This window comes from Cyprinodon tularosa, unplaced genomic scaffold (genome assembly GCF_016077235.1).
Source record: "Cyprinodon tularosa strain WSP-4 unplaced genomic scaffold, ASM1607723v1 ctg686, whole genome shotgun sequence".
Lineage (NCBI taxonomy): Eukaryota > Metazoa > Chordata > Actinopteri > Cyprinodontiformes > Cyprinodontidae > Cyprinodon > Cyprinodon tularosa.
This window is the reverse complement of record NW_024039436.1, coordinates 477,226-501,001: the sequence shown is the minus strand read 5'-3', so window position 1 is coordinate 501,001 and position 23,776 is coordinate 477,226. Positions and strand designations below refer to the sequence as shown.

The 23,776-nt window shown below is 39.6% G+C and overlaps 1 protein-coding gene across 1 annotated transcript in view; it reads left to right on the top strand.

Annotated features, from left to right (window-relative positions):
• The first annotated feature begins 15,586 nt into the window (after positions 1–15,586).
• Positions 15,587–23,776, top strand: part of dipk1c (divergent protein kinase domain 1C) — a 72,176-nt gene continuing 63,986 nt past the window's right edge. Inside the window, exons 1-2 of the mRNA XM_038267819.1 lie at positions 15,587–16,340; positions 18,232–18,901. Coding sequence (XP_038123747.1) covers positions 18,680–18,901 — 222 coding nt within the window. The 5' untranslated portion in view covers positions 15,587–16,340; positions 18,232–18,679. The remainder of the gene's footprint in view (positions 16,341–18,231; positions 18,902–23,776) is intronic.

Sequence of the window (23,776 nt, the reverse complement as noted above, 5' to 3'; positions counted from 1 at the left end):
GGGTGGGATTGTTGTGCCAGAAGATTCGCAAGCAAGTTTGTATGTGGCCAGTTTGTCGAAAGCATCTTGCTAACCAGTTAGCATCTTAGTGCTACTTGGTCCCAATGGGAAATTCCATTGGGACCAAGTAGCACTAAATTGGTGACTTAGAAACGACGCTGTCAAGGAACGCTATGGACAGAGGAAACACGCAAGAGGAGGAGAGTTTAGTGTCGGAGGTCGTGGATGAGTCTCCTCCGTCATCCATTTTTTATTTAGAGGAGGAAAGCGGGGACGAAGATGTTGTGGAAGAGGACGCCAGGGCGGCAGAAGCTTGGTTTGGTGTAGAAGGCTTCCAGCCGTACATGTTTGAGCCCTTGCCTCGCAACGCTGCCAGTTCTGTTAGCTCTACGCCTGCCGAAGACACAGACGTCCATCCCCGTGAACACTGGGACGGAACTCAATGGGAAAGGAAAGGATTCTGGTTTCAACCGTTGCGTATATTAGCTGCGACACATGAATCAAGATGCTATGACCGAAAAAATTTGACAGATGACCGTTGATATATGATTGGCCGAATTTAGGTGTTCAGGCTGACGTAGAACTAACTGGCCTGCATAAAATAAAGAGGAAAATAAACTAAATTTTGGGACAATATGGTCATTTATATACATGTTTCATGATTTGAATTTAAATATGATTTCCCTATGACTTTAAAATTAAATGGCTTTATTTTTGTCAAATTGATTCTGGAACATTTCAGACTGATGTTCAGACACATTATTTCTATATAAATATACTAACATATTCAGTTTTGCAATGATTAATATCAGGATCATTAATGTGTTTAAAAGGGAACAAACCAATGTTAAAATAGATATATTTCTGTACCTTCAAGCAAAAAAGTTGTAGAAATGCAAATTAAAGGTAAATAGAATATTAATACCAAAGATGAATGCAGAGTGTTTCAGCAGCTGGTTAAATTCAATATATCGGAGCAGAGGTTTGATTCAAGTCTGCTTCAAAATGCCAAGGGGTGTGTTTGTTTTAGCATCTGCGTCCTTCAAGGACCCGGTCTACCCGGACAGGGTGCTTGGATGTCCGTAATAATAAGGTGGCCGCAAGAGTTTATGTCTATGGATTCAAACAAGTCCAGCCTTCTCTGTCTTACCGTCTGTATGTTATGTTGCCTAGCAACCATAACACCTGGCAAAGAATGGATGCCAAACTTCTCACAACTGTTCAAGGTGCAAATTACATTTCTGAGGAGCTTCAGCAACAGTACCGTCGTCCCAGATATCAGACTACAGCCCCCACACTGTGGTCTATTGAAAGGTTTTATCTGTCTATGTGGAAATGAGTATGGCTAACATTTAAGCTCAGATTCCAACACATCCAATCATCACCCGCCACATATCTGACTCAACCATTTAAAACAACTAGTTTCCTTCATTTGAGATGGAACTATTCACATACTTGTGTTCTACTAAACTGCACTTCCAATGTTTACCGCTGTTCGGCGCCGTTTCCCTTTTTCCTCTGAGCACGGAGCAGACGGCTTGCTTGGACTCGCAATGAATCATGGGATACCCAAGGCTACGGAGGATACAGCGGTCCTGTCCCTAAGAGAAAACAAAAGAACCGACCAGGCCTCGACGCAGCGCTATGACATAATCTGCAGACAAATCAGGCCTTCGGAGGACGCAGTCACTGAATCTGAACTCAGCAAAGGAGTCAAAAAAACTTCAGAACCCAGTGGGTTTGTGTTTCCTATTATCAGGATGTAGTTTCGTTGCCACCTGCTGGATCAGATGCTAAATATGAGAGCAGGTCTGTATATATTTTCTCTAATGAATCCGCAAGTGTTTTTCCAAACACTTTGTCCTTATGTTGCATTCAAGGAGAAATCTTTAGACAAAGTTTAAACTGAATCATTTAAAGTTCTTTAACTTTTCAATGTTGATGATATAATTTTAGCTAATTTTATGTATATCTGATGTACAGATTTGTTCTAATCCCAGAGCTCAGATTCCATCCAAAATCTCCCTAAAAAACTTAACCTTTCCTGCAAGTTTTGCTTGAATTAAAATTTGTTTCCAGATCTTAAAAGCCTCTATTTTTTAATCTTTCCAATGTTTACCCACAGAAGTTATAAAGTAAACATGGGAGTATATTTCCTGTCTGTTCAGAACTGGTTCTTCTATCCATGTAGAAGTTAAATTCTCTTTTGTTTGAAAGCTTCTAGTCAGCTGAATTCCTCACCCCCCCACTGTTCAGCCAGATGGAGCCTGATGATCTGCCTCCATCAGCAGTCAGAGTCGACTCCCCAGCAGTTCTGTTTGTGTGGAGGATTATAAGCAGCCGTAGCTGTCAAAGACAAAAATGCCTGCATCATGTGTGGATCTGGAGCCGCTGCATCAATTGGTCCGTTTCATTACGAAGGTTCTGGGTGAACATTGAGCTGCTAATGGAGACTCTGTTCAAAAGGTGGAAGGAAACATCTCTTTGTTTGGAAACAGTAAATGTTCTCCGATTTAACCAGCTAGCAGTTAAACAAGAGAACAGATGCTGGATGTCAGTCATCCAGATCATAGTCATTCCAAAGAAGTACAAGAAAACACATGAAAGGTGGTTTGAAAGGGGTGTGAAGGAAGCCATTTATGTTGAGGAAGAAAAAACAACCTTAAACATTGGTGGTGAACTCAGGTTTCTGGTCTCAAACTCTACATCCTTCCCACTATTGTCTCAATCTTCATCACCACGCAGGAGGACAAAACATCTCGCCTGGTCATCCAGACCAAAAGCGACCCTAATGACTCCCTTTTTCAGAGGCATAGGCCAGTATCAGGTATTGCACTCCTCATTACTAAGGGGTGGACCTGTTTATTTGGTTCAATTTGCATGTTTTCTTAGCCACAATAAGGGTTTTGTTGGGCTACCCTGGAGGTCTTCAATAGTGGGTCCATGGAGATACTGCATGGGGGTCGCGAAAGTTCTGGTTGATTAAACATATATATATATATATATATATATATATATATATAATTAGGGGGTCCCCGCTCCATCTCACCATCAGTTTGACGGTCCTTGGCCTCGAAAACGTTGAAGACCCCTGGGCTACACTATTAAGCCTCTAACTCAACGTTAATCCAGAAATTTCAAATTAAGAAAGCTTCCTGCATGGGAAGCAAAATGTTTTCACACTTGGTAAACAATGTTTTATAAAACAAGAGAATGTTATAAGAGACCAACTTTGCCTGGAGAGATGCAGAAAAATCCTGCCTCTTCAAGAACTCTCCTGCATTTTCTGATCTCTTCTGTAGATCTAAACATATGATTGAATCAAAATGTTTCTAAATTAAAACGATGGAATTAATATCCTAAAAAAAGTTTTCAACAGGTGATTGGATGTGAAACACAATAAATCCCTAGAGGTAGACTGAAAAGATGCTGATGGAAAAAAAACAAAATGATTTTGTGGAACAAAGCATTGACTCTGAGCACAGGATTAATTTACAGTTTAAAACTCCATCAATCATGATGGGGGGGTGGAGAGTTTACATAATTCCATAAAAATAAAATGGTGAGCAGATAAATTTAAATCAAACATTTCATTGAAACAGGCAGTTAAAGGGGAGCTTTGCTGACCTCTGGTGGCTACTTCTGGAAACTACAGCATCAATAAACAGTTTGCCTCAATTAACTTTATAGAGCTGGGAAATGTCACTGCAAACACAATTATAGGAAGATAATTTATAAACTCTGTACAATAAAAGAAACTCGCACAAATGATGAGTATTTATCAAAAACCCACCAAAAAGATTAAAAGTTTAGCTTAAGATTTAAGCTTAAGCAGCTGAAATGAATAAAAAAGCGAAAAATGTAAAATATGATGCTACGTTTTGCTACTAATCTGGAATAAATCAACCTGTGTTTCATGTTAAAAATAAGTATTTTAGACTTATTTTTTTAAATAATAACTAAACATCAATGTAAGATGCTAGAATCCTGTTGGCTGCGCTTCTGATGGGAAACTCTCCAAAGGTTAATTAGCACCGGATGTCTCTACATCAGATGTTTGAGCCAAATGCTTAACTTATGATTGGATATTTTATTTTTTCAAGTTTTTTTTTTTTTTTTGTCTGATTTGACATGGCATACCAAATCATTAAATATTTTGGTTTGAAGTATGAGTTGACTTAACCCTTTATAGGTCACTCAGTGAAATACTTTGAAAATCCAAATTTCAAGCTGTTATTAGAACATTTGGAACATTAAAAAAATACTTTGGAACATTAAAAAAATATGGATATTTTAATGGCAAAAAAAAATTATGTCAATGAATAACAAGAAACTCCAGTTTGCCTGAATATATAACTGTTAATTAGGCTTATTCATTTTTTTTTACTTTTCAGTGAGCTTTCACCTGTTTTTTTATTGACTTGTCAACTTTTTTCAACTTATGTCCAGTAGGTAATATATCAATAAAGGGCTCATCTAATTGGTCAAATGCCAAAATAAGATGTACAGCCATGTAGCAGGATCTTTGCTGAATGGCTGGATATAGATCTTGTGTTTCTAGACCTCACTGAGGGATTCCATTTATAAGGATTATGCAAGTGATGAAAAACACTAACTTGCCCTATTAAGGGTTAATTATGAAATAATGAATTTGTTTAATTGTATTTTTGCTTCTGTGTATAATTGGACGCTGCTTCCTGGCTCCGCCCCTTCCTCCTAGACAGGTGAGTGCAGCACCTGGAATATATTGGAGTTAGTTATTGAGCTCTTGGAACATAAAGCCATACAGTTTATGACGGCTGCTTGTTGTTGTTGTTTTTCGAGTGGCATAAAAAGAAAGATAAGAGCCGATATGATCGAGGAGAAAAGTGTGTTGGATTATTAGGTCACTTTAAAAACATTTGACAGAGCTAAAGTGAGTCGAACTTGGATGCTTCTGCACTGAGAACCATGTGCATCTTTATTGGAAGGATTGCGCTAATAATATATTTTGCTACTACAGGTGCTGGTCATAAAATTAGAATATCATGAAAAAGTAGATTGATTTCAGTAATTCCATTTAAAAAGTGAAACTTGTATATTATATTCATACATTACATACAAACTCATATATTTCAGATGTTTATTTTGTTTAATTTTGATGATTACAAATGACAACAAATGAAAATCTCAAATTCATCATATCAAAAAATTAGAATATTGTGAAAAGGTTCAAAATTGATGGCCCCTGGTGCCACACTCTACAGGTGCTGGTCATAAAATTAGAATATCATGAAAAAGTAGATTGATTTCAGTAATTCCATTTAAAAAGTGAAACTTGTATATTATATTCATACATTACATACAAACTCATATATTTCAGATGTTTATTTTGTTTAATTTTGATGATTACAAATGACAACAAATGAAAATCTCAAATTCATCATATCAGAAAATTAGAATATTGTGAAAAGGTTCAAAATTGATGGCCCCTGGTGCCACACTCTAATCAGCTAATTAACTCAAACCACCTGCAAAAGCCTTTAAATGGTCTTTCAGTCTAGTTCTATAGGCTACACAATCATGGGGAAGACTGCTGACTTGACAGTTGTCCAAAAGACGACCATCGACACCTTGCACAAGGAGGGCAAGACACAAAAGGTCATCGCTAAAGAGGCTGGCTGTTCACAGAGCTCAGTGTCCAAGCACATTAATAGAGAGGCGAAGGGAAGGAAAAGATGTGGTCGAAAAAAGTGTACAAGCAAGAGAGATAACCGCACCCTGGAGAGGATTGTGAAACAAAACCCATTCAAAAATGTGGGGGAGATTCACAAAGAGTGGACTGCAGCTGGAGTGAGTGCTTCAAGAACCACCACACACAGACGTATGAAAGACATGGGTTTCTGCTGTCGCATTCCTTGTGTCAAGCCACTCTTGAACCACAGACAGCGTCAGAAGCGTCTTGCCTGGGCTAAAGAGAAACAGGACTGGACTGCTGGTGAGTGGTCCAAAGTCATGTTCTCTGATGAAAGTAAATTTTGCATTTCCTTTGGAAATCAAGGTCCCAGAGTCTGGAGGAAAAGAAGAGAGGCACTTCATCCACGTTGCTTGAAGTCCAGTGTAAAGTTTCCACAGTCAGTGATGGTTTGGGGTGCCATGTCATCTGCTGGTGTTGGTCCATTGTGTTTTCTGAGGTCCAGGGTCAACGCAGCCACATACCAGGAAGTTTTAGAGCACTTCATGCTTCCTGCAGCTGACCAACTTTTTGGAGATGCAGATTTCATTTTCCAACAGGACTTGGCACCTGCACACAGTGCCAAAGCTACCAGTACCTGGTTGAAGGACCATGGTATCCCTGTTCTTAATTGGCCAGCAAACTCTCCTGACCTTAACCCCATAGAAAATCTATGGGGTATTGTGAAGAAGAAGATGCAATACACCAGACCCAACAATTCAGAAGAGCTAAAAGCCACTATTAGAGCAACCTGGGCTATCATAACACCTGAGCAGTGCCACAGACTGATCGACTCCATGCCACGCCGCATTGCTGCAGTAATACAGGCCAAAGGAGGCCCAACTAAATACTGAGTGCTGTACATGCTCATACTTTTCATGTTCATACTTTTCAGTTGGCCAACATTTCTATAAATCCTTTGTTTTTATTGGTCTTCAGTAATATTCTAATTTTCTGATATGATGAATTTGAGATTTTCATTTGTTGTCATTTGTAATCATCAAAATTAAACAAAATAAACATCTGAAATATATGAGTTTGTATGTAATGTATGAATATAATATACAAGTTTCACTTTTTAAATGGAATTACTGAAATCAATCTACTTTTTCATGATATTCTAATTTTATGACCAGCACCTGTAATCAGCTAATTAACTCAAACCACCTGCAAAAGCCTTTAAATGGTCTTTCAGTCTAGTTCTATAGGCTACACAATCATGGGGAAGACTGCTGACTTGACAGTTGTCCAAAAGACGACCATCGACACCTTGCACAAGGAGGGCAAGACACAAAAGGTCATCGCTAAAGAGGCTGGCTGTTCACAGAGCTCAGTGTCCAAGCACATTAATAGAGAGGCGAAGGGAAGGAAAAGATGTGGTCGAAAAAAGTGTACAAGCAAGAGAGATAACCGCACCCTGGAGAGGATTGTGAAACAAAACCCATTCAAAAATGTGGGGGAGATTCACAAAGAGTGGACTGCAGCTGGAGTGAGTGCTTCAAGAACCACCACACACAGACGTATGAAAGACATGGGTTTCTGCTGTCGCATTCCTTGTGTCAAGCCACTCTTGAACCACAGACAGCGTCAGAAGCGTCTTGCCTGGGCTAAAGAGAAACAGGACTGGACTGCTGGTGAGTGGTCCAAAGTCATGTTCTCTGATGAAAGTAAATTTTGCATTTCCTTTGGAAATCAAGGTCCCAGAGTCTGGAGGAAAAGAAGAGAGGCACTTCATCCACGTTGCTTGAAGTCCAGTGTAAAGTTTCCACAGTCAGTGATGGTTTGGGGTGCCATGTCATCTGCTGGTGTTGGTCCATTGTGTTTTCTGAGGTCCAGGGTCAACGCAGCCACATACCAGGAAGTTTTAGAGCACTTCATGCTTCCTGCAGCTGACCAACTTTTTGGAGATGCAGATTTCATTTTCCAACAGGACTTGGCACCTGCACACAGTGCCAAAGCTACCAGTACCTGGTTGAAGGACCATGGTATCCCTGTTCTTAATTGGCCAGCAAACTCTCCTGACCTTAACCCCATAGAAAATCTATGGGGTATTGTGAAGAAGAAGATGCAATACACCAGACCCAACAATTCAGAAGAGCTAAAAGCCACTATTAGAGCAACCTGGGCTATCATAACACCTGAGCAGTGCCACAGACTGATCGACTCCATGCCACGCCGCATTGCTGCAGTAATACAGGCCAAAGGAGGCCCAACTAAATACTGAGTGCTGTACATGCTCATACTTTCATACTTCAGTTGGCCAACATTTCTATAAATCCTTTGTTTTTATTGGTCTTCAGTAATATTCTAATTTTCTGATATGATGAATTTGAGATTTTCATTTGTTGTCATTTGTAATCATCAAAATTAAACAAAATAAACATCTGAAATATATGAGTTTGTATGTAATGTATGAATATAATATACAAGTTTCACTTTTTAAATGGAATTACTGAAATCAATCTACTTTTTCATGATATTCTAATTTTATGACCAGCACCTGTAATCTGGAATAAATCACCAGGTTTTTAATATTGAAAATAAGTATTTGTGGTTTAATATTAAATCATAACTGAACATCGATATAACTAAAGCGCTTCTCTGCTGTAAGGCGTTGCTAGAATCCTGATAGCTGCGCTTCTGATGGGAAACCCTCCTCGGGTTTATAAGCACCGACTGTCTCTACATCAGGTGCTTTATCTTAATGTTATGACACTTTAAAGCTGAACGGCAATAAGCAGCAACCAGAATGAAATTCCTTGTTAAAATATTTATTGTTACACAGAGAAGATGGTTTCCTTTCACTTTTATCCATTGATTTCCTTTAGCTAACCAATCAGTGTTTGCGTTCTATGACTCATCCAATCACACTAGTTTTCACTAGATGTGGGTGGAGCCAATGATCTGCATTGGATGGAGCACATGACGGGAAATAAAGATTTAGAAACATTAAACCGAAACCAAGAGTAACGAGTAACGTTTGTTTTAAAAATGTAAGGAATAGAAAGTACAGATACATGTGTGAAAAGTCAGAAGTAGGAGGAAAAATAAGTAATGGAGTAAAGTATAGATACCTAAAAAGTGTACTTAAGCACAGTAATGAAGTATTTGTACTTCGTTACTTGACACCTCTGCTTAGTTTAAAAAAAAAATCACAGCAGATTATCACAAACTAGGATTAACCTCTGATAAACCAACTGAAAGGAAACAGCTTTTCATTTTTAATGTTTCCTTTTTTTCTTTCCTTCCCAATTGGATGTAATTCGTAAAATACACCAGCAGATGTTGCTGCAACACAACGTCCACTTCACTCAGGTCTTAATGGGTGAAAAACTAATTATGACTTTATAGTTTAATGATTGTTTTTATTTTTGTTTTATTTGAACAGTTTAAAGCCCTGCAGGGAATAAGTGATCTTTAGCAATATGCACCATGATAGAGACATTAGATTTTATTAATATGATCTCTCTGTTCCTGCCAAATAATTTGATGTAATTGATACAAGCATAATAATCTAGAAAATAATCAAAAAGGAATTCATTGCTTATTTATATCCATTCATTTCACACAGGGTGATTTTATTTAGTTTACATTTAATTTAGTTTTTACCTCTATGAATTTACTGATATGATAGATGCAAAAAGATCTAAACATGCCTATTATTGTAGATCAGTAGAAAATAGATATTTGAGGCAGAAATGAAGTGTTATGTCCTAGCTAAGACTGCTGACTGAACGGCTGTGCCTCAGATCGTACCTCATGTTCACTATCGGGGGGGAAATCCTTAAAGGTCCCGAATAAAGAAGTGTATCCAAACATAGTAATAGAAAGTTAAGGGGATGAGGGATTGCTGGATGAAAAATGATAACCTTAATGGAACTGTGCAGCAAGTTAATCCAAAACTTAAACTAAAACATTTTATAGCACCTAATGTTTCCTCGCCAACTAAACCCCATTGGTGATTTTTTTTTTGGAAAATGTTTGAAATACTCATTAATTTTATAAAATAACTGACCAACAATTAGTCCAAAAATGTCTTGTCTAATTTACATGATTGGTTATCATTTCAAACTGAAAGCATCTCAAATTTGGAATCAATACTCCAATCAAACTATATATGGACCATTTAGAATAGAATATGTCATTATGATCTTATAGGTGGGGAAACATCATATTAATGATAATTGTAAATAAACCAAAAGTCAGTTTTTTAACCAGTATTTTAATTATTTTAAAAATTCTTCAGTTCAATTCAGTTTATTTCTATAGCTCCAATTCACATCATGTCATCTCAGGTCACTTTCCAGTTCACCAGATCATCCAGTCAGTTTTCTATCTAAGGAAAACCAGCTGATTGCATCGACTCATTGACTCTTCAGCAATCCCTCACACTAAGCATGCTTGTAGCGACAGTGGAGAGGAAAAACTCCCTTTGAACAGGAAGAAACCTCCAGCAGAACCAGGCTCAGTGTGAGCGGCCATCTGCTGAGGCCCACTGGGGTTCAAGGAGACAGAAGCAGACATAGAAAAAGAAGCATAGATACAAAAAGTAACTGTTAAAGGGGACCCCATCCAGGAAACACAGAGCCAGACAAACAAGCTTTGACCCAGCACCCATGTCAGAGGATTAAGAGAGAAGAGAGTCCAGTTAGGACTCCAGGATGGAGTCACAGCCAAACAGGAACAGACCAGATGAAGCTACTATGAGAAAAAGCAGAGAGAGCAGAACGTTAGAGATTGAACTCATAGATTCTGCAGAGTGGGAGAATAGAGATAGAATGAAGCAGAATGATGAAATAGGGGTCCCTATGTCCTCCAGCAGTCTAAGCCTATAGCAGCAGAACTATAGAGATAGCTCAGGATAACCTGAGCCACTCTGACTAGAAGCTTTATCAAACAGGAATCCCAAGCCTGGCTTTAATCAAAACAAAGCAAACAAAATGAAATTAATAAAAGATATTTAAATACTTGCTACTTAAAAACACTTTAAAACAGCCATTTACTCCAGACACTCCTGTTATTCTTCCTCTTAAATGCCAAAATGTTTGATCTGTTTTAGGATTCAGAACATGTCTTCTGCAAGGTTAAATTTATTACTTAATTGTTGTGTTCTTACTAAAATTTTGCAAAGCAAAGTAAAAAAGAATAAAGGAATTTCTCATCTTTCCATTATTGGGAGGGTATATTTTTTATTCATTAGGACATGACACTGGCCTACACTGCTAAAGGTTCCAATAGGATCACCTCCTTAAAATCACTATTAATAAAAAGTGGGTTTTCTAAACGCCTCAGCAGGACCACAGGCTGATCTCATCCAGTATTCTGAGAGCAGTATATGGATGTAGTTTTCTGCAGCAAAATGTTTCTGAATTAAATCACGTTTATCAATTTTATGGCATATTCTAATTTCCTGAGAAGCTGATTTATTTGGTTTCCAAAGAGCAGCAAGGAACAATGGGTATCTATTAGTCCATGTCTAAAGGTTAAACTTTTTGGATTGAACTGTTGAAACTAAATCATCCTTCATAGATTCTCCTGTCTATTAGTGAGTATTGTGGGGTGTTTCTGTTTTAACAATAGGAATAAGCCTGAGCCCGACTGTGTCCTAATGGCAGCTGCCCATAAAGCCCAGGTCAGCATCTCTGCAGAGCGTCTAAGTTCTTTAACCTCGGAGGCAGAAAGGGTCGTCTAATGAGCGAGCCCAGATAATTGGCTGCCGCCAACGAGGGTGCAGGGATGAAAGTGTATAACACAGGAGGGGGGGAAGGATGTTAACTAGGGCTTTGGTTGCAGAGACGAGCTGCAGGGTTTAATCGGCCGTCGGGGGTCAGAGAAGCTTCAAAAGATGAAGCTGCTTTGTTTCAGAACATTCAGAACAACGACAATCAACTGCTTCTGTGTCAAAACAAAGCTGATTCTGTTCCTGCAAGATGCTGAGTATGATTAGTCTGATTTCACCTCTAAAGGTGCGCTCACATCGAACCTGAAACCTGCCAAAATTTCACCAGCTTCGTCTGTTTTTGCTGCCCGTTAAAATTTATCTGGCCATGAAAGCACTTCAGCTGGCAGGTGAAAGAGCCCTATGTGATGAAGTGTGGTCATAATTGCTTTCACCTCATCATGGCAGACATTGATTTACAAGTGCAGGAGGTGGGAAACAGACGGATCCTAACTAAATTAACTTCCCTGCTGGATAATGTCTCCCCACCCCATGCATGAAGGTGGTGCTGAACTGGAGAGCTCCTTCAGTGACAGACTGCTGCACTTTAAACGCACCAGGCAGCGTTATCACAGATCCTTCCTCCCAGCAAATGTCCATAGCTGGATATTGGTTATTTATTCTCCAGTTTTATATTGTTAAAACACTTTACAGTATTTTATTGTTTATCTTTTAACTCTTCACTATTATTTTATTTGTATACATTTTTCTAAGGTCCACATTGTGTGACCATTTCTTCTGTACTCTTTTTGCCGCGGTAAACACCAGAATTGTGGGACAATAAAGGGATTTTCTACTCCATTCCATTCTATTCTATTATGTTCTAAAACTGGCAGAGAACCAGGACCAGACTGCCAGAATTCTAAGGAGCTGTCCCGGGAATCAGCATACTAGAGCGGGGAGACAAGGCAACAGCTTGCTGCCCCTAACTTTGAAAGATAGCAGAAAAGTATGGCGTGAGATGGGCATTCAGCATTTAAACATCACACGCGCACACTCAATTCTTGTATGGCGCCTGCTAAAGCTGAAGTTTTTCTTTAAACCACATGTGGCATTTGGAACAAGTGCTTTCAATGGTTGAAAAGTGGCGCGTGATTAGTTGATGGTGAGGTTCATTTCCATACATTTATGAAGTCCCAAGAGAAGAGACAGAGTCAAGCGAGTAGAGAAACAGCTGTTTAGTGCATGCAGAGATGGAACCGAGCATGAGGATATTGAGTTGAGCGGGATTCAGGTTTTGAGCGAGTGCACGCATGAGATGTTTAAAAGCTGAATATATCATGATCTTGACACTGATGACTGGATCATTAGTTTCATTCCTTCCACCTGATTAGCTCCGCCGAGTTTTCATCTGCCCTCATCTGATCCACCTGTTCCAGCTCCTATTCATGCTGCCTGTTTCCAGCCATCAGTGCCAGATTATTCGAGCATGCCGTGTGAGAAGGATCTAGCGTACCCTGTTGTGTTTTGTGATGACTTGATCTTGACCTGTTTCTACCTCTAGATTCCTGAGTTTTTGGCTTGCCTCTGTTCCGGTCTGTTTCTTGTGTTTGGACTGCAGTTTGGACTCAGCTGCCTGTTAGTTACCTTGGATCTATCCCCTGAGCTTGGGTTAGATAATCCCTTGGGTACCTCTGTGTCTCTTGGATGTTCTGGTTTGGACCCCTGCTTCATTACCTGCTCTGGATTCTGCCTCTGGACCCTTCTCCTCTACAGCGTCAACTGGCTTCTAATCTACAGTCTGCTCTGCCTTGCCACTGGAACGCTCTGGACGACTCCCGCCGCATGTTGTGGAGAACTCCTCTGATTGGTTCCCACACCTTCCTCTGGACACAGACTGAACTGAGAACCAGGTTAGTGATTCACATGCTCGCCCCGATCCAGCACTAACATGGTAGTATTGCGAGTACCAACAAATAGGGCACCTTGCTTATCAAAACCTTGACCTCAACGTTATTTCTGACATTTTGATTTGAAAAAACCTTCTTGGATGGGAAGCGAAACATCTTCAAAATTGGAAACAAAGTCCAATGGATTGTTTTTAATTTTCTCTTTTTGGGAAGGCAGAGGACAAATATGGCGTTTCTAATTACAGGTCGATCTCCCTTTTATCTCAATTTTCCAAAATATTGTAAAAAGATATTTCATAAAAGATTATTTAATTTCATAGCAAAACAGAACATTCTCTTGGCAGCAAAATGGGTTTAGACCTGATGTGACCTCTGGCACTGGTTTGCCTTTACATAACAGACCATTGATAACCACTGATAACTGGCCATTAGCAAACAATACACTATATTCATTGGGTGTTCTTTGACCTAACTAAAGCTTTTGATACCATCAATCATGAGTTATTACATAAAACGATGTGTACAGTAGCAGCCATTCAAAATGGCCCTTCCCAGTCAAATGCCAATCCCTCCAACTCCGAGCGAAATCCCCTCCAACTTCCAGCCACTGCAGTGACCCCCTCTTGGATATTTTTTTCACTCTGACTCCACCCTTTCACTGAATTACAGGGTCTGACCAGGAGATGGCGCTTCGCTTTAGATCTTAATGTCCACAAATCAGACAGAAAGAGTATATTGGTAAAGATTTAAGTTTATAAAGCAATTGTAGGGGACCAGCCAAGGAAAGTGTCGAAATTTTGAATAGCTACTACTGTAGGGGATTAGGGGTGTGGCTCTTTCTTTGATCAAGAGCTTTTTAGAGAATAGATCACAGTATGTCCACATAACTGATTCACGGTTCTGTGTGTTTCGTTGAAGCAATTTGCCCAAAAGGTTCAACGTCTCTTGAGGCGTTTTCTCACCATCACTAGATTACATATCATAACACGGCATTCCAATTCGGGTATTAAATATCAACCCTGCTAATGTCAGCCATCCTGTGCTTACTCTGTAGGTTCCAGTCATCTACCCAGCATGCATTGCACCATTGGAAAAAATGGCGTACTTAGTGCAACATTTCAGCAAATAGTCATGAATCCTTTTAAGATCCACTTTATATCCAGAACCAAATCAGCAATACTTCTTAAACTACGTTCACAATTCTTCAAACCCAACAAAGACCTGCACAACCTAGCATTGATCAGTATGATCGCATCATTTCTGCATTTTTATTGTATTGATATGGATTCCTGTTCCATGTTCTGATTTTTGCAAAGTCTCTTCTCTTAGGTTCCCAACATGTCAGCTCTTCAGACATAACGTTGACTTCCTGCTTTATTTATTCAACCTTCTGAGGTCCTCATGTGTGTGATCATTATTTTCTATAATCTTTTGCTGTAAACACCAGAATTTCCCCATTGTAGGACAATAAATGGATTTTATTCTGTTCTACTCTACTCTTTTCTACTCTATTCTATTTTATTCTATTCTATTCTATTCTGTTCTACTCTATTCTATTTTATTCTATTCTACTCTATTCTATTCTATTCTATTCTATTCTATTCTATTCTATTCTATTCTATTCTATTCTATTCTATTCTATTCTATTCTATCAGGACCAAGAACATAAAAGCTCAGTTAATTAATTTGATTGATCTGTTTTTCATGCTAAGCTGCTCTTTGTCTTTTTATTTGTTGTTTGTTTTTTTGCCCTCTAGTGGATAAAACTTTAAATTATTCTTTAATATCTGTGTCAGCCTCATTATTTCACCTCTCCCCGCTCACTCATCAGGTTTTAAAAACCTCAGAGCTTTTCCAGGCCTAAAGGCATCAAAGTTCTCATGGACTTTCCTCTGCTGACGTCTGCACAACTTTATTGGCGCTCAGGTTTACATTACAGCGTAAGCCTCTAAACCTTATTGATGTGCAGGTTATATGTGGAACAAAGACCAATCATTGGAGAGGCTCTGTGAAAGTTGCTGCCATGGTAACGGGGGTTATAACAAGGGGGTAGAGCAGTTAAGAGGAGGGGGTGCCTTTTTATTCATGCAAAAACATGCAGTTAACTGAAAACTTCATGCAGGCTGTTTTTTTCTTTCTGCAGGGGAGAAAGAATCACATAGAACTGGGGAGTTAACTAGAGTTTTATTGCTGCAACAGTAAAGCAAACAGTGAGTAAAGAAGCAAAGAGGGAGGCAGGAATGAGGCTGCAGAACAAGCCTGAGCGAGACACACACACACACACACACACACCTCCCTCACACACACTCTCCTTCTCTGAGTGGAGCGTCAGAACAGGAGGAGGAGAAACAGGAGCTGCTGGAACACCACACTTCGCCTGGAGCCTCCGAGGCTGCCTGGCAGTCCAGAAACAGGGTTTACACTTCTGCTGGGATCCTGGGAGTAGAAAGCTGGATCTTCTCCTGCTTGGGAAAAGGTCTCCGTTTATTCCCCAGCAGCATCTCCCTCCATGTGAGGAGACCTGCTCCTCCAGGATTTAGCCGGGATTGGATTACAGCCGGAGCGCTCCCAAGTCAGAGGGAGAAATCACCATGAAAGATGAGGAGCAATTAGGAGCTCCAAGAACAGCCAGATGAGATGTTCCTCAGAGATCTGGAGCTGAAGTTTGGTTGAGTTCCTGCTGCTGCAGAGTTCAGTCCTGATCTAAGAGACAAACCAAACTTTCAGAATGATCTTCCAGGAGTTTTTCCCTAATCCACAGAGTCTGATCATCCCTGAACCACTGGCAGCTTAAGGTTTCTACCTGAAAGAGGAGAAGCAAACAATCATCTGTGGAATCATCAGAAGTTTAAGGAAACATGAGGAAAACCTTCATGCAAAGTTTACAGCATCTTTTAAACTCTGAGGAAAAAAGCTTGAATCTGGATTTTCCTTCAGGATCCATCAGAAAAGTAAAAATGTTCCATTTATTGGAGGCAAAGCTTTAAAAACCAGGATTTAACCTTTCTGATGGTGGACGTTTCTGCTCAGGAAAAAACTAATTCACATTCGCAGCAAGGTAAGAAAAATAACCAATTATTTTTCATAATATTTTCAAACTAAAACTTTAAACAAAATGATGTCACTTCTGAAACATCAACAATAGCTTCAAACTTTTTCTTTTTCTGCTTCTTATAGGAAAAGAAATTCCTAATAATCAGATGAGGACATTAAATTCCCTTTGTTAGACTAGAATAAAGAACCTGGGATTATTCTGGGACACATCTGCAGGATTATTGGTATCTGAGCAACATCTGTAGGAATCCAGATACGGTGCAGTCCTGCAGAAAGAAAAAAAAACTTTATAACTTCTAGCATCAGAGTCAATAAATTAACCCCAAAGAAGGAAAAAAAAAACATCAAAGCAGACTGTAAAAAACAGAAAAAGTTTAAATGTTCCTTTAGCTGAACCCAGACAGAAAAAAATCCCCAAACGTCTAAAACAATAACAAAGGAATAATACTTCATGCAAAAGGAGCTAAAAAAAAAGATTAATGGTTCAAAATCTGTAAAAATTAAAAACTAGAAATTTGTCGAAAATCACAATTAAAGAGAAACTGTCAGAGAAAAACACTGGATGAACAAAAACTAGATAAAAACATCCAGAACCAAAATATTTTGGTTTTGCTGCTGATATTGGAAAACTTTAAAATCGTAAAGTTAAATTTGCTCTGTTTGCCTTTTTCATTTCATTTTCAACCCAGATCCAAACCTCCTCTTTTCTGGCTCCTTTGTTCCATTTTTTAGTTAATGGATTTATAAACTATAATTCTTCCAGCCGTCGTTTCATCTCTCTGACGCTGCTTCGGCCTTTAGAAACAGGAAAACTTAATCTTTTCCCCCTAAAGAACTGGAGACGGCAACATTCTCATAGAAATTATAAAATGAAAAATGAAAGGAGTTTTCTTTAGTGTTTCCACTGAGGTAGATCTGTGTCTGTTCTGCATATTTGCAAATCTAGACTAGAAAACCAAAGATTAAACTCTGGCAGGAATTTAAAAAAAGTTTAAATATAAAATTTAAATACAGTATCTAAAAGAAGTAAATACTGTAAAAGAAAAAGCATGAAGTTTTTTAAGTTATGAAGCAAAATTCTATCACCTGATAATTTTGTGCTTCTGAACATAAAAAAAATATAAATATAAATATAAAATATTTAGTATAATATAACCAGTAGATATGTATTTTCTTCATGCTAGAACTATATTATCTAACTTAGAAATAAGTTTCAATTTTACAAAGAGAAAATAAACTCCAGTACTGAGAATAAACAATAAAACATTTATCCAGAATAAATGATTTCATGATGTGTAAATGGAAACTTTGACGACAATTTAAAGGTAATTTCTGCAAACCTGCTGCTTATGAACAGCTTAATGTCCGAGGAGCTATTACAGAGCAGCTGCCATGTCAACCCACCCCAAGCCCCCCCCAGACACTTCAACATTAAACCAAATGTGGATATTTTAGGAGCCAGATGGCCGAAGATGAACGGCGGCCTCTTGGTTTCTTTCTTCCTAAATAATCTTCAAAGTTAGGTTAAGTCTTCTCGTTTCTGGCGGTTCTCCAGTGCTTCTCCACTGCGGTTTGTTTTTCTGCCCCAGTTAAATGTTCTGCTACTTCAGTCAGAGCGGCGGCAAAACATCAGGCAGTAATGAACGATAAATGACCCAATTTCAGGATCAAGAAGAAGCAGGAAAACAAACCAGCAGGCTTTTTAAAACTGCTCCTTTTGAGGAAAGATGAAGCCTCAACAGGAGAAACAGAATCATTCGCTAAACCTGCCGTAGACTTTCAAAGGTCTAAATTGTATTTGAGATGAAAAATCTTTTATAAAGTAAATATGAAACATTTAAAAAGTAAAGAAGTCTTTAGTTTGAGGAAAATATTGTGTTTTTTTTTCTTTTCAGGTCTCCTTTAATGAGCAAATGTCTGGGATATTCTATCAGCTCATACGTTCTTCTCCCATCATGGACTCATATTTCGCCGTCATTCCTTGGTGACCAGACCGAGCTACAGATTCTGTATTTAAAGGAAACACTGACTGAAAATTAACTTTGATGAAAAAACAACTTCTGGTGTTAAATATCAGAAAGCGAGTAAGGAAACATATTTATTTATGCTATCATTTGGAGACAGAACATTGTGGACATCATCAGGAGATGAAAACACACATTGAAATCACACAATATGCAGTTGATACGTTTATTTATATCAAAGCTGGAAAAGTAGATTTTAAATTTTCCCTGAGCTCTTCTTGATTTAATAAGGGAATATTCACTTCATCTGAAGTTACATAACCTGATCAGCACCATCAGGGTTTGGTTTGAGCTTTTTCCATCTCTACCATCAATCATCATGCTTCCTGGAGGACCAGGATCAAGCGGAGGAGGCCGTGGGAGCGGACTCTGCATCCTCAGGTGGCTTGGGCTCCGGCTATGGTCCCGGCGGGGGACGCTGCTCTTTGCTCTGCTCTGGTTTGGGTCTTGGCTGTTCCTGAACGGTCTGGTTCTGGTGCACAGGAGGATTCTGTCCGACTACTGCACCGATGACAAGAGCAAGAGGATCCTGCAGCGGCTGGTAAGTCAGATCAGTGACTTCCAAACATTTCCTGACGTTATATTGGGAGGCACTTCATGTTTTGGTTGATATTTTAAATGTTTCTGGTAAATCTGTGGCAGTGATGTCTCAGATTTACAAGCTGTTGCACAAGGAGTTGGTTTCAAGAAAAAGATAAATACAGTTTTAGAATTTTTGGGATTTTACGTCTCAATGCACATATCCGTAAAATACATCAGCTGTGCTGCAGTGCAGAAGATATTGGCTTCCTGACTGGCCTCAGTGGATAGTTTTAGGTTTGTTCTTGGTATTTGTTTTTGATCCATCGCCTGCAGGTCTCTTTCTACCTTTGGACCCACTCTGCAGGTTTTTACACACCTTCACATGTAGCTTTGTGAAATGTAAGTGATAAGAAACTAAATACCTTGACGTACTATAAAAGGAAACCACTTGCAATAAACTGGCACTAAAATACTTTTGTTTAGGACAATATCTATCATGATCTATGAATAGTTGCAGTTTGCAAGTTGTTTTTCTACATTTTAGAAGCAGGTCTGGGAACGTTCAGATTCTGAAATCTGTAAAGCGCAGGAATGTTGCAGAGCTACAGGAATCATTAAAATATGCAAAGAGGTTTTTCTGATCTGATGAACTTTAAGCAGTAATCTCTCTGCTCTTGGCTTGGACGACAGTCGTAGTCCTGCTGCCCCTCGTAGCTCAGAGGATCCTGTAAATGGAGATAAACTCTGGGTCAATAGCTCCTAATGGATGCTGTTTATCTGCTGGAGCATCTGCTGCTGTGCTGTGGGGCGACACGGATAACAAGATGCTGTTTTCTCAGAGCAGCTCCGGCATTTTCTGCTTCGCATTTTAATTTTCTTTGGCTACCTTCTTCCCATTTCCACTCCATCCGTCTGAATGCCGATATCTTTTCCTCATTTATCACCGGATTCAAATGGATTTTCCTCGTTCCTTCTGCTTCGTAATTTTCCGAGATGCTTCATCCTCTCTGTAAAGTTTCCCCTAATTGTCTTTGGTGTCCATAAATCTTGATTTTTTTTTCTTTGGTTTCCACTTTGTTAGTTTTCTTATCTAATTTCTCTCAGATGTTTTAAGTGGCCGATGCACAAACACATGGGAGGAGAAATTGTTTAAACTCTGATGGTTTACATTCTCTCTTGCAACGCTATGCTTCAGCCATAAAAGTTCACATTATGCTTTGTCTCCACTTGTTATTCGGTTGTTGTTTGTTTAATACTTTATGTACGATCGGAGGAAGCGTGGCATTTCCAGAACAAGTCTAATACAACCTCAAGTTTCTCATTATTTGCAGTTTTAAACTCTATTAAAAAAGGAACAAATAAAACACTTTGAAAAACTAAAACATCCTTTAGGATGATTTAATCAGCACCAAATGCACGGATTAACTGAGTTTAAACAGAGTGGCAGCCTTCATAAAAGTCTTACAATGTAGGAAAAAACATCAGCAATTGCTGCTAATCAAGGACAAGTTAAAAAGTCATAATCAATATTAGAGAAAGGTTATTTCTGAGAGGAGAACCCCACTTAGCAAAAATTATTTGTAAAGACGACATGATTTACTGCCAACAATGGGTGGTAAGGTTGCTTAAGGACCCAGATGCAGAGCCGAGTGAAGCAGATATTAGTTCTGACAGGTTTAATTGAAGCACAAAGGAAACAGAGGTACAAATCCAGAAATCCAACGAAAAAGTTGAACAAACCAAAAACCATGGAGACATCAGGGGAAAAACGAGCCTGAGGAGCCACTGAGAGATGAGTTGAGTAGACGAGTACAGCATTGAGAAGGAACCAGCACTGAGTGATTGCAGAGGTAGAGTATTTAAGGAGAACAGAACAAAGGATGGACTAAGGAGCTGAATGGGGAGCAGGTGTGGGTGGAACTGGCAAGAGGGAATCCAAGGGGAAAGAAAACAAGCACAAGGGGGCAACAGAGAGTAACTAAAGAATGCTTGAATATCATGGAAAATAAAAACAAAACAACTGATAACAGAAAACTGAAAACTCAGAATCATAACAAATGGGAAGAACCATAACATTTACATCCAAATGAGGCCTACTTTTAGTTTAAAACATGAAAAGCCTTATTTTTCCCAATCGTTGAAAATACTTAGGAAAATAATTTTATAATATCTTTCATAGGACTAAAATGGGACTAAATCAGAGTGACCCAAAACAGCCTGAATTTCAAATCGAGACTTTGTCGGACCGACCAGAATTAGCCTAAAAACAAACGTCTAAATGCTATCTGGTGTTTAGAGGGGGAAATTAAGACAACCACCCAACTGCTCAGAATATCCCCACAAAATCAGCCCAAGGTCTGAGCACAGAGAAAAGACATAAGAGCTCCATCTTAGACTCTACAGACCTCAGTAATACCCGTGAACAATGAGCTTTTAGGGGCAGGGGAACAGCTCACTGACGTATGTGTGCCCAGGTGAAACGACTCGGCAGCAACCCGGGTTAAAATAACCTGGGCTCTGATCGCCATGCTGTGGGAACACCAGAGCAGGGTTGACGGTGAAGTTTATTGAACGACGGGTTCTCTCAAAACAACGAGACGTTTCATGTTTCTAGAAGCGCAGCAGACGGCTGTAATCCAGGTCAGCTGCAGGTCTGTTTTTAAAGCTCCATCAACAAAACCTCAGGTTGCTTTCAGTGACTCATAATTCTGCTGTTGATCAAATCGGTTCTGGCTTGTCTGGACCGCCGCAGGTGTTGTTGAGACCTGAAGAAACGTCTCCTGCCTCTTTCTGCCTCTCCTTCAGACTGATCCCTCCATTCTCAGGCCTGCCAACCGCCTATTGAAGCTGCAGATTAACAGCAGGTTGTGTTGTTCATTGATGTGCTCAAAGCTTTGCACTGCTTTCATAGGACGGCCGTTTGGGGAAGTTTCCTGTTTTCTGTTTGGATTTAAACAATAGTAACAAGTTGGTTTGGAAGAAAGACTTTAGAGAAGAAAAGAGGTTTCTAAAAACTCCTCTTTCTGAAGGAGATGAAAATTAAACCGATTTAAAGACCATCATTGTGTTAAAACACCATAAAGTCTTGGAGCTTCTGCAGTTCATGAACACATTTAAGGTTGGTTAAGATTCTCAGTCATCCAGGTTATAGTCATTCCAAAAAGGTAAAAAAAACAATCCACTAGACTTTGTTTCCAAGTTTGAAGACGTTTCTCTTCCATCCAGGAAACTTTTCAGTTCAAAAAGTCAGAAATAGCGTTTAGTTCCAGGTTTTATACAGCAGACCAACAAAGCCTGGTTTTAGTTTAGAAAACATTCAAATAGAAACGGATGAACGGGTCCCCCCCTTTGGAATGGGGGTCGTTTGGCCTTAAATTCTCCTTAGGTGGGAGTGTGAATGGTTGTTTGTCCTGTTTGTCTCTGTGTTGCTCTGTAATGGACTGGAGACCTGTCCAGGGTGGACCCCGCCTCTCGCCCATAGACTGCCAGAGATGGGCACTGATGTCCTGTCAGATGAGCATACCCCATCAGACCAACATACCTACGCTGGTATAGGGCAGGAAATTTGAGCATGCTCAAAACTTGTCGACGTACTGTACTGTATGTCAACCTGTTTTATCATACTTCAGTGTACCAACGTATGCCAGTGTTTTGCCAGATTTTTCGTACGTCAGACATTTGCTGGTCTAAAACGTCAAGGTGTAGGGTTGCCAACCGTCCCTTGAAAAAAGGAATCGTTCCGTATTTAGAAATAAAAGTACCTGTCTTGTATTTAGTGGAAAAGAAACGCAATTTGTCCCATATTACTGTGAGAGTAAAAAAAAAAAAGTAAGGAAAAAAAAGTAATGGAAAATTAAGAACAAGGGCACGTTAGATACAGAACATACAGTAAACTTGTTCCCGTCCCTTTCCTGCATTGTGACAAATGAGCTGACAGCATATATGTAACGATCCAGAATCCCCTCATCCCATTGGTCGATCCGAGGGTTGCTCACGGAGAAGATAGCGGGAGACAACAGAGCAGTATGGGGGACGAATGGAGTCATTTAAATGCTGACGCTGCTTTTGGGGGCGGTGCACCTTCGCATAGCGATGCTCCCCCTCCTTGTCATGATTTAACTATAGATCTGACCCAAGTGCAGAAGACCAAACAGAGAGACCAGGGAAAGGTTTAACATGTTTTATTTAGAGCAAGTAGACAGGAGTACAGTGCTGCTCTGGACACTGTCGAACCGGGAGTGAAAAGTGAAGGGAAGATTCTGCGGTTAGTTCAGGCTCAGTGGGAAATTTGTGTTTTCTTGATTGAAGAAGGGAATTCAGGTTGCAGACTCACGTTTCCAGAAAAAGGTGTCTCTTATTGAATCCAGTCAGTGTGGGTTGTTCCAGTGAAGGACTTGTTCATTGGAGGGCGGACAGGGTTTACCCAGAATGCGGTTGTTCCTTGGTGAACGGAGAAGCTGACTGCCACTTAGTTTTCCTGCGGTACTTGAATGGGTTATTGTGGAGATGAATCCCCTCCTCAGAGAGAAGCCCAAAACAATCATTGGGGGGAAAGTTGATTCAAACCAAAAACTTGAATCCTCAGCTCAGTTTGGTGCTCAGAGAATCCTTCCAGGGGGGAGAAGGTCCAAAACATCCAGTTTGCAGGATGACTTCCTGCCGAGAGGCAAAAACAAGAACAGCAAGGTTAAAACTCAGGTTGACAAAAACTCAGTTTGACTCAGCAAAACTCAGCTTGGCTAGAGTACCCCAAACTGGCAAACACTCTGGCGTCGAGGTAGTGGCAGTCAGCAGCTTAAGAGTCCTCGGGTAATGAGGCAACGAGCTGCAGGTGTGCAGGCAGGCCCAATGAGGACGGGGCACCACCTGGTGGAGGAGAAAAGGAAACACAAAA